Source organism: Medicago truncatula, chromosome 7, assembly GCF_003473485.1.
Source record: "Medicago truncatula cultivar Jemalong A17 chromosome 7, MtrunA17r5.0-ANR, whole genome shotgun sequence".
In the NCBI taxonomy this organism is placed as follows: domain Eukaryota; kingdom Viridiplantae; phylum Streptophyta; class Magnoliopsida; order Fabales; family Fabaceae; genus Medicago; species Medicago truncatula.
Genome location: NC_053048.1, coordinates 45,927,883 through 45,939,192, shown reverse-complemented (window position 1 = coordinate 45,939,192; position 11,310 = coordinate 45,927,883). Strand labels below are relative to the sequence as shown.

Genomic DNA, 11,310 nt, shown 5'->3' with positions numbered 1-11,310 from the left:
TTAAACTCTTTATGAAATTATTATTGCAGGTAACAAAATATAGATATTAAGTACTAATCCTTCAAATTCTCTAATTAGTTAAGGATAGACATTTCATTCACATTGTTATCCTTGAGTTCATTCATGTATAAATTTCTCTAATTCGTAACTAAATCGTCTTCTTAATTATGTGTTATCTTTATAAAACTCTGATGCTTTTCTTTTTTAGAGATAAAATTGTATTACTTATATGTCAACTCTATAAAATCCTTATTTTAATTATAAATTACAAACTTTTATGTTTATTTTATAATCAAAAATCAAACGACACTTTAAAAAAAGTGTAAGGAGTAATATTTTTACTGAAAACCATGCAATGATACATATGAAAACATTTGATCTTTTTATAAATTGTGTTATTTCATTTGAATTTTTAAATAAAATCATTTATTTGACTTAAGTTAGAATAAAAATTTGAGAATATCAAATTATAATTGAATATCGACAATTTTTTCTAAAATTTAAAATATATTAAAATAAAGGAGAAAAGTAAGATATAAACTAAACCAGAGAAAAGAGAGAATAAATGAAGTTTTTACTATAATAATTCTACTGATTTCTAAAATACATGGGTGACACATTATCTATATTATATATTTACTTTGTGTGAAAAAAAATTTAAAATATTTTGACAATCATTCTTTTTAAATAAAAAAGTTCAACAGATCAATAAAATTTGTTATTTACAATGTATTCAAAAAAACATTATAATCAAGCCCGTGCAACGCACGGGTTATATACCTAGTAAATACTAAACCTTGATCAGACAACATTAAAATCTTAATGAATGTTCCTAAAATAAGTAATTTATTGCATATTAATATAGTATATTTTTTTTTTTAACAATCAAAAATGGAATTATATAACCAAAAACACAAGAATCTCAATAGCACAAGGCGTGCTAGTGAAACTCCTCAAGAAACAAAGTGTCTGATAGTTTGAACAACACGAACAACCAATTAGCTAATACCTAAACATTGAAAAGGGTTTGACCACCACCTATCAGTACCAAACGAAAATAAAACTTTTTTAGTTTTCAACCAAGCTAAAGACAAGTATTTTACTTTGTCCAACAACCTAGGCATAGGAGTAATAAAATTATTAATAAATGTTGTATTATATATGTGTTTGAAAAGGTCTTATACATATTAGTTCACACTTCAGAGTAACACCAGCTTGCATGGTTGAACTTGACGTCACGTTGTATAAACTATTATAGAAAATAGAAGTGAAACGTGTAAGACTTGAAAGAAAAAAGTGAACGTGTAAGAAAATATTCGCAATATACTAATTGATTGATACTAGCTTTAATATTGAGTGTCCTATGAGTATCAATTAAAAAATAAGCAACGAAATGGATTCACTCAAAATTGATATGAATTTGATCTTGCCATGGTTGATTGGTTAATAGTTGAAGTTGATTAAAAGAGAGTAAGATGAGTCTCGTGTAGCTTGTAGAGATAATAACATATAAGTGTCGAAGTTCAAACTCCGAATTTTTTACTTCTATGTCATTGAATCCGCTCACTAAGCTACTAAACAAAAAACAAGTTAGATGCTGTCAAAGTTCATACAATAATGCAATAGTTATAACCAAAAAGTCAGCAGTAACAAATAATTACTATGCATTAACCTAAATTCAATCAATTTAAAGTTACACAGAAGTAACACAGACATCTGCACATGTCCTTCAATAGAGACAGAGTGAGGAACCACGTCTCCACTATCATCATCCATTGGGATAATGTAAAAGAATACACACAAATATACACCTTTTTTTAACTATATATAAATGAATATACACTGTGTCACATGATTCACAAAACTTGCAAGATTCATCTAAACCGTGTTGAGGCTAATCGGTTAGTTCTACACACAATACTTTCTTCCACCTTTCCTCAAGCTTACAAACGTGTAATCGTTGATGTTGCCAAGAACAATCCAAATGTGGAATAGCGTCAAAAAATTTATTAAGAATATAAATGGTCAAAAAATGCCATTGGTTTGAGTTATGGCTCCTGTACTTTCTAAGCAGGTAGATCATCAGAGACTCCTTGTTAGGAGGAAGATTCCTTCAAGCTTTGAGATACTACTAATTTGAGTGTCAAGGGATTTATAAACTTCATTTAGTAGGTGGATTGCTTGCAGACACTTCTGAAGTATCAGACACCTCAGAAGTCTCCAACGCACCATCTATTATGTCACCCCGGTTTGATTGGAAGAGAAGAGTTAGTATTACCAGCAAAAGAAAGATTTGAATTTGAAGGAAACAAAATGTCAAAAAAGAAGTAAGCTTACCAAACAACGACTTGACAGATGGCTTCCTCTTCGATTTGGAGGTTTTCTTCAACTCAGCTGCAGAGCAAGAGCAAAGCAAAATCAATCAACGCAGCAGTAGACGACACATGGATGAAGAAATAGGGAAGAATAAATTGGAACTGCAACTAAGCCTATAGTATTGCCTAATATGTTGAGTTCAAGAAGTTTATCAAGAGTTTGAGATTGAGAACTAGCTCAAATCCAAAAAGGGGAGTCTTGTTACTGATTTGACTTGCTTTATCTTGTATCATCATACATTATAGTTATGAGTTTTATCAATGAGGGTAATTGTTAGTGACTATAATTGTTAGCTGCACTTGTCTAGGCCTCTGATTCAGTCCTACACACCAGGGGTCATAACATGTTTCTACGTTGGAAATACCATGGCCAAGAGACCTTGAATCATAATTATCCCAAAAATTTAACCCATATTACATCGGCCTCTAAATCTTAGGTGATAAGTCCTTATGTTTATGCAGAAAAGAAAAGAACAAAATTGTGTTTGGAGAAGTTCGTTGAGAGGAAAAGGGAGGAGTGTAACATAACAAATAGGTCAAGAAGGTCAAAATGGCGGTATATGTCCTAGGATCATTGGGTAGTCAGAGGTTGGTGAAAGCATTTTTCCTTCTTTGACATCCTCTTCTTTATATGATGTATCTTCTGTTCTTGTAAGGAGTTACTCTCCATTGCTTTTGTCAGTAAAATTCAATGGCTAACAAACAACATACCCCTCTTAGAATAAATGAAATATTTGTCAATCATGAATAATAGCTACAACAACACAATATAAACTTGTAGCAGACATAATTAACATTATAAATTAGTAAACACTCTTTAGTAAAAAAGAATAGAGAGACGTACCCATCCCAGGAACTTGATAGTCGTTAACAATTTCAAAGTTCTTGTATGTATATCCAACAAAATTTATGTCCTTTGATGAAAGCATCTGCAACATCACAATCAACAAGACAAAGAAGAATGAGAAAAATGAAACATATTTGAGAGGTTTCCCTCCTTTTGCATCTCTAGGTTTGCCTTTTTCTGCACTTAAAACTATGCTAAAAACTTAAGGAAAAAGTTCATTCATGTCATATATGAAATTTTCAGCAATGAATCGTGCAATATTTAGGCATACACAATGTCATAATTCTGAGAGAAAAAAAGTATGACGATTGTGAACATAGAAACAAAACACCTGAGATTACCTTTCTCCATGGACCACCTGATCTTGACGATGAATGTGTCTGGCTGTCAGACTACAGATGAAATAATGTAAAAGGAAGATGACTTAGCAAGGTGAATGAACTTGAAAGAATAGAAATACAAAAAAGAAACAATCTAAAATAATCAAATACCTCTTCAAACTTTTCAAAATTTTGAGTATCTAACTCGTCGTTTACTTCAGGAGTAAATGCAGCTTCCATTTGATACAACTTTTCCCATTGAACACCTTCAAAGAATGGATGAGACTGCATGGTAATACAACAGAAATGTAACTTTATATTCAAATCTCTTGTAACATTTTTCATAAATTAGAAAAGGACACACCATACGACACCTTTATTTCAACCGCACCATTTGACCCCAACCTTTGGTTGACATTACACAAAAGCTTACTTATAAGATCTGTGGCCTCCGGAGATAGCCTTGCTTCTTCGGGAAACTTTAAGTGAGACTTCCAGTTTACTATCTGCATAAAATAGGAAGGTAGATAACTTTATTTAGCTATACCAAATTTGAGATCTCTAAATTACTATGTATACAATCATCAAACCATTCCAGACGAACAGTAAAACATAATATGCTAAAGTAAAACTTGATAAAACATGGACATTTAATCTTGAATATGAAAATTAATGTTGACTTCTATTTTTCACTTAAACAACCCTCTCAGGTTTCCATACTCAATACACAGCAAGTTCCATTTCAATAAACAAAGCATTTATTATCAAATTACCAACGACGAAAATCACTCGGTTAAACTTACGATCAATGAAAGGTTGATTGTGCCACAACATGACCAGGTCCCATGCTAGCACATACTACGATTTCAACCAGTGACAGATTCATCATGCCACATGTCACAAAAAATAGATAAACAAAATGGATTATTGATTACAACTTGTATAGCTCAGGGGCTAAATCAAAAGGTTTGGTAGTTTGATGTGACTATTTGCAAGTGAGTGAAAGTTTATGGGGACAAAATGCTATTTTTAAGGGTATCTTGCAGAGTTTTGAAGAAACAAAAAAGAAGGTCAAATAAATTTAAGCCTTATGTAAAGCAAACATTTATATCAAAGAGATTACCTTCCTACATGTTGACATTGGATCATCAGAATAAAAAGGTGGATATCCCACCAACATTTCATACATAATAGCTCCAAGTGACCACCTGTGAATTTAATAACAACTATCAATTTTACAAAACAAAGTATGTGCCCTGATCTTAAGAAGGTTTATTCATAAAATCCACATTAAACAACAATAAGGTATTTCATCACTAGGTGGTATCAGCTATGCTATGTAATAATTTCCTCTGATAAATGTCTAATGGAAAACTACTTAAAGCCAAATCTTCCTTAATTGTTCGATTTTAGTTTTTCTCTTTTTTCCTCAACTTCTAGTTACTGGACTACTCTCTTTATCGTAGTTACTCTCTTTATTGAGGCTTCTATTAGTCTCCCACATGACTGAGTAAAAATTCAGTATGCTTACAGAACATTTTTAAGCAAAAAAATTAAATATCTTATATGACATACCAAATACAGAAGTAAGAATCTTGAATATAGACCCACATTACAACATTGGAAACAATCACTTTTGAATGAAAAGAACAAACTTGAAAGATATGATACAAATGCGCCATAAAGAACAGAGTAGAATCAATTTTAATACCAACAATCGCACACAAAACTTACCAATCACATTCCATCCCATAACCTTTCTTCAACAAAACTTCCGGAGCAATATAATCTGGTGTACCAACGGTAGAATAAGCCTGTGTCATTTATACATTCACATTTACAAATTACAATACACTAAAAAGAGAAACTCAATTGATCATAGAGTGTCAATATTCATAATTACATATTGTCACAGTAATTGTAATAAATATAACAGTGACCACGACTTGATAGAAATGAACTTACAAGTGTCCTCCTATTTTTCTGCCAGTTTTCCAACTGTTCTTGTTGTGTACGTTTTGGAAATGCACGATCATCATTTTGTGTTGTTCCATTTGCATTCTGGCCAATAGAAAAGTCTGATTCTTCAAGTACACTACAGTCTAACGGTTTACATAGTCCAAAATCCGATAGTTTCAAGTGTCCATATTTATCAAGTAATAAGTTATCAGGTTTAATATCCCTGTATCATAACATATTGAGAAGATTAATTTCTAATGTACAATTGACTAAGATTTTTATATTTTAAATTGATATACAAACTGCTATAACGAGAAATAAATCAGACTCAAGCGTCAAATAGTTTTCAGTATATGATCATTTTGAATATTTTGTGACATGCAGCCATAACAATACTCATTTCTAGCAATCCTGCTAGAAATAGTTAATTTGACATAGTAGAGAATGAAATCCCAATATGAAGTAAATGCCCAATTCTAGAGATACCTATGTATATAATTGTGTTTATGTATAGATTCAATAGCCAGAACTGTTTCTCCTACATAAAATCGGGCTTCGTCTTCGGTTAATGTATCCTTTCTCATAAGAAGAGTCATCATATCCCCTCCCGGTAGATACTCCATAATAAGATATAAATACTCATCATCCTGGAAAGAACAATAAAGTTTGACGATGCAATTGCTGTCAACCTCTGCAAGGAGATTCCTCTCAGATCTGACATGTTCTACCTGAATAATTAGCAAAGATAGAAATTAGTGTGATGACTTCATTATCTTCAACACAGCAGCTTCTCGTCAATAGAACATAATGTAATAAAGTAAATGACTACAAACCTGGCCTCTTCGAAGCATCTCCGATTTCTTTAGCTTTTTCATTGCATATACATGATCTGTAGTCTTTTCCCTGCAGACTCTAACCTGCAACAAATTTCAAAATTCCAGTAGAGGTATAACATTTAGTGGATGGGGCATGTAAAGAATTATATACTGAAAAAGAGTAGTTGATTGCATCATATACCTCCCCAAATGCACCTTTTCCAATCATAGTTAACATCTCAAAATCCTCAACACCCATTTTATGCCTTTGAAGACGCATATATTCGGTTTCCTTCTTCGCTAAATATTTAAGTAAGTTATTTTGATCTTCCTCGGAGACATCAGCATCAGCCAACTTCTTTTCTAAGACAGTTCGACTGTTACAAGTGAGGTATTAGAAAACTCTGCAACATACTTGAACACAATATAGAATAAAATTCAAGCACATACAAAACTTTTGGCAGTTTTAACACACTGTGTAAAAAATATAATGCAGTAAAGGAAATATACAACTCTTACACTAAAAAATATATAATGGGTATGAATTATGTCTTAAATAAAGTTCAAGTTGATATCAATCAATAGTATCAGCTATAAAAAAATTGAAGATAAGGAAATAAGAATCTCATGAAATTTCACAAAAATCTATGCAGGAGTAAAGAGTGATATTTCCCTAATTATAATGATTTCATTGTATGAAAAATAAGAGAGGTTATAAATTTAGTGTGCATTTGGCTATGCGGTGACACAACCTGATTTTGAATGAATTCATTTTTGTAAAATTGATTTATATTTAGATACATTAATATGAAAGAAGATTGAACGTTAACTTTAAGGCTAAAGTCAATTCTAGAAGCCAAAAGCTACTAGCTTCGAGTTAGAATCAATTCTAGAGACAAAATCAATTCTAAACCTCTAGAAACAATTTTGACTCATAAAAAATGAAACGAAACATACTAATCCGTCACATTGTAAGATACTGACAACTTAATCACTCGCTTAAATAATTAATATTTCAAAATAGTCTCTAAAATTTAAAATCTTTGATCATTTCCTTTTGCATAACTCGATTTAATTTAATCCTTGAAATTTTCTAACTGAGAATTTTCAGATTGAGTGATATTTTTTAATTCTGTTAGTTTTAGAAAAGAAAAAACAAACTTTTTTGTTACAAGAGAAAAAAGAACAATTTGAGATTAAATTGATGATTCAGTAAAAAAGCAAACAATGATGGCGAACATGAAAGAAATGGAATATACCGTTCTTTTCTCTCTTGAAGATTCTTCATTTGTTCTTTATAATGATTCTCGATATATTGCTTAGCAGCAGCAACCTTCTGCTTGGTAACATTGGAAAGATCCGTCTCATCAACAACCGCATTGGCATCATCTATCACGCCATTACCATCATCCTTCTTCCTCGTTGAAGCTCTCAGTCTATCCCGCGGTTGAAACTTATGAAACCAACTCCTCGCTGAATCCATTTTCCTCACATTAACAATCACAATCAAACATTGTCATTCATTCCTTCCCTTTCTTCTTCTGCAAACAATTTCTACACTAAACAATAATAACATCTCATATTTTTATTTTTTTTTAAAATAACACAGTTTTCATGCAGTACCTTGGTTATTCTGATTGAAACATTAGGGGTAAAAAAATAGAATTGATGGATTGAAATTGAGTTTGAAAGAGGAAGCTGAGAAATCGGAATGCCGTGTAATTAATAGTTATGCAAAGAAAATTAATATGATTTTGAAAAAATTATCTATCTATATATAGTAAAGTAACTCTCAACTCAGATATATCACTCTTCTTTTTCCCACTTTGATCAGACATGGTGATACCTCCAATTTTATATATAGTTTTCCGACATTTTTATTTTGTTAAAAATGTGAAAAGTGTGTTTGAGATATTAATTTGATGAAGAACTGATATAGAATACTTTAACAATTTAATTTAATGAAACGTAGTTTCCCATATTTGATAGCCACATTGCATTATTGCATTATATATGTAATATATAATAGTCAAAATTTAAATCCGAGATTCCTCAATTATATTAATCTTAAAATATGAATTTCTAATCATTATGTTACTCGATCAAAAATAAATAACTAAATAAGCAAAAAGTAGAAACCACCATTTTAATTTTTAACATATGTAAATATTAATATGGTATTTCAACCATTTAAATATGGTGCTACCATCGGTGGCGGAGGCACATAGTGCTGAGGGGATGCACTTGCCAACCCTCAATTTTTATCTTTTTCACATGTACCCCTGTGTTTTTTGCACTTTGAACCTCCTCATATATATTTTTTTGCACCAGCTGCCAAAGACCCAAACCACTCTCACTTCACTCATTTACACATTTCAACTTCTCTCTAAACTTCTCCCTAAACTATCCTCTCTTAACTTAGAAAGCCCTTCTTCCTCCACTACCACCACTCTCATCCATTCCGGCGGCCGAACCACCACCAAACTCCGCCGCACCACCGCTCATCCCATTCCATCTTCACTTTCGTGACCTACATCTATAGAATACAATCACGTTTTGAGCTCTCTCTCCATCTAAAAAATCTGTTGCAGCAAATCACCACGGTCTCCATCCTATTTCGCCGTTCTCCGCCGTCGTGCAACCACAAAGGGACATTCAGAAACCTTTAAAGACACTGAATCTACCACCAAGGTAATCAATTAAAAATCTTTGGTTTAGGGTTTTGAAATTTGGGATTTTTTTACATAACTTCAATTGTGGTAAATTGGTTGATTGAATGTGCAATTGAGGGTCCTAATCATATGTTTGTGTTGTGAAATTGATTGGATAATTGTTTTAAATGGACAATCTAACACTCAATCTTGCTTATCAGGTGAAGAGGAAAAAGTTGCTAGCTATTAGTTCTTTGTCTGAAATGTTTTTTTTTTTTTTTTTTTTTCTCTCTTCATGTTGAAAATTTTCAGGGGATATAATATACGAAGATGCTGATGCCTCTGAAAGAGATTTCTTTCAGTTGAAACCTTGCTACAATACACACTATATGTTTCTAATCTCTTACAAGTACATAATATGTGTTTGTAATCTGAGAATATTGTTGAATCTGGAACTAAAACAATAGACATGTCCTGAATCCTAATCACTTAACAATTGTCTTATAGTATATTACCTTGTAGTATATGCCAAGAAACATGAAAGGACTGTGATTCGATATCCAACTCATTTGCTTTCTTGTTGAGCTATTGTAATTTATGGTAAGAAAAGAGCAGTAACACATTTTTTTACTCTAATGGGGATGGATAGTAAGAAAGGAGTAGTAGCACTAGGTGAAAATGTTTTACTCTTTCATTCAACAAGCTTCTAATTTTACACTTTCTATGACATTGTTTTTAACTTTTGGTCATACTTCCATAGTTAATAGTTAGTATATTTATTTATGACAATATTTTTACCCAAACATGGTTCCAACTTACAACTTGTTGAGAAAGAATGTTGTTTTTTATTTCACACTCATTGAATCTTACAGTTTGTTATTGTGTTGGTTGTTGTAGGAGTTATGGAGAATTTTTTTAAATGGGAGATGAATGGATGAATGATTATCTTGTGACTTATATTGAGAGAGATGTGGCGGACAAGATTGATGATGAGTTGATTATTCAACGATTTCATAACATGCAACCGCGTAGGGCATTTGTAAAGAATGAATGGAGTTTTTTGAGTATATTTTAAATTGAATACAATGTATTTTTTTGGATATATATATATATATATATATATATATATATATTATTATTATTATATTATTATAAGTTAAAGTTTAAAATTTTGAACCTCCTGACCTGGGGTCCTGGAGATGCCACTGGCTACCATCATTCTATCTTTTAACTTCTCCAATAATTGAAGAAGAATGTATTCTTAAGATCATTCTGAAGGAACATTATACTTCAAAATGGACTATGATCTTAATAATCCTCTTTATTCCAAAGGGGCATTGCTCTTATGGCCATTCTTAATTTCGAAGGGACATTGTATTTATTATCTAAAAAGGTTTAATGATCTTAAAAGAGATGAAGAGGAGAAAGACTCGTCAACACAGTTCAAATGGGGAAAGAGAAGAAAGGTATTGGAAATTTCAAAATATTTTTCGGTGTATGGAATGAACTATGTGAACTCTCTGCTTTTTTTTTTTTTTTTACAGAAACTATGTGAACTCTCTGTTAATAAAGAAAATTCACAACTATTACATAAACTTTGTGAACAAGCAATTCACATAATAAATTTAAGGGTTAATATGTCTTTACCCCCCTGTAATTTGGGCGAGTTCCGGTTTTCCCCCTGTAAAAAAAAAAGTTTAGATTCCAATCCTGTAAAATAAGATTCTTTGATTTTAGCCCCTGACCCATGTGACTGTGCATAATTGCTGACGTGGCGAGCTGAGTGGCATGCTGACTGTGAATATCTGATTATGTGGCGTGCTGACTGTATAATTAATTTTTTTATTTATTTAAAAAAATATATAAAAATTAAAAAAAATCAGGATTTTTTTTATTACGAAAAATATTTTCTGAAATATATATTTTTCGAAAATTCCAAAATTTATAATTTACGAAAAATATATATTTCAAAATTATTTTCGAAAATGTTGAAATATATATTTCAAAAAAAAAAATTCAAAATTATTTTTGAAAATTTGGAATATAAATTTTTTGAAGTTTAAAACAGATTTTTTTTCGAAAAATAAGTTTTTTAAATTTTCTCAACAAAAAAACAAATCTGGATACAAATTTAGATTTTTATTACGATGTGTTACAAATTTGAGAATATTTTTTAATATTTAAAAATTGAGGATAAAAAAAATCTGGAAATTTTTTTAATATTTAAATTTATTCTTATCTATTTGTTACATGTCTTATTTGTATTGAAAATTGTGGGCATTTTTGAAAAGAAACAGCCAACCCAAAAGCTAAAACGGGTTGTTTTCTTTATATATATTTCCA

General features: G+C 31.1%; 1 protein-coding gene and 1 long non-coding RNA gene across 2 annotated transcripts; one reads left to right on the top strand and one right to left on the bottom strand.

Annotated features, from left to right (window-relative positions):
- Nucleotides 1-1,723: 1,723 nt before the first annotated feature.
- On the bottom strand, nt 1,724-8,201 carry LOC25499279 (serine/threonine-protein kinase tricornered). The gene is made up of 13 exons (XM_039827446.1): nt 7,576-8,201; nt 6,519-6,693; nt 6,335-6,418; nt 5,988-6,229; nt 5,508-5,724; nt 5,277-5,356; nt 4,666-4,750; nt 3,917-4,048; nt 3,714-3,827; nt 3,564-3,614; nt 3,220-3,304; nt 2,338-2,394; nt 1,724-2,232 (listed from the first exon to the last, which is right to left on the bottom strand). Exons 1-13 carry the CDS (start codon nt 7,797-7,799, stop codon nt 2,162-2,164), a joined length of 1,617 nt encoding a protein of 538 aa, XP_039683380.1. The 5' UTR covers nt 7,800-8,201; the 3' UTR covers nt 1,724-2,161.
- A 437-nt stretch (nt 8,202-8,638) lies between these two features.
- LOC25499278 (uncharacterized) lies at nt 8,639-10,359 on the top strand. Its single transcript, XR_003006730.2, has 2 exons — nt 8,639-9,007; nt 9,865-10,359. It is a non-coding gene; the product is annotated as an uncharacterized lncRNA (long non-coding RNA).
- The last annotated feature ends 951 nt before the right edge of the window (nt 10,360-11,310 follow it).

Excerpts from the sequence above, each read along its gene's own strand:
- LOC25499279 (XM_039827446.1), bottom strand. The coding sequence starts at position 7,799 with ATGGATTCAGCGAGGAGTTGGTTTCATAAGTTTCAACCGCGGGATAGA. Across the intron at positions 5,357-5,507 it reads AGAAAAATAGGAGGACACTT|GCTTATTCTACCGTTGGTAC; the intron begins GTAAGTTCATTT and ends TAAATGACACAG. Across the intron at positions 3,615-3,713 it reads ATTTTGAAAAGTTTGAAGAG|TCTGACAGCCAGACACATTC; the intron begins GTATTTGATTAT and ends TTTCATCTGTAG.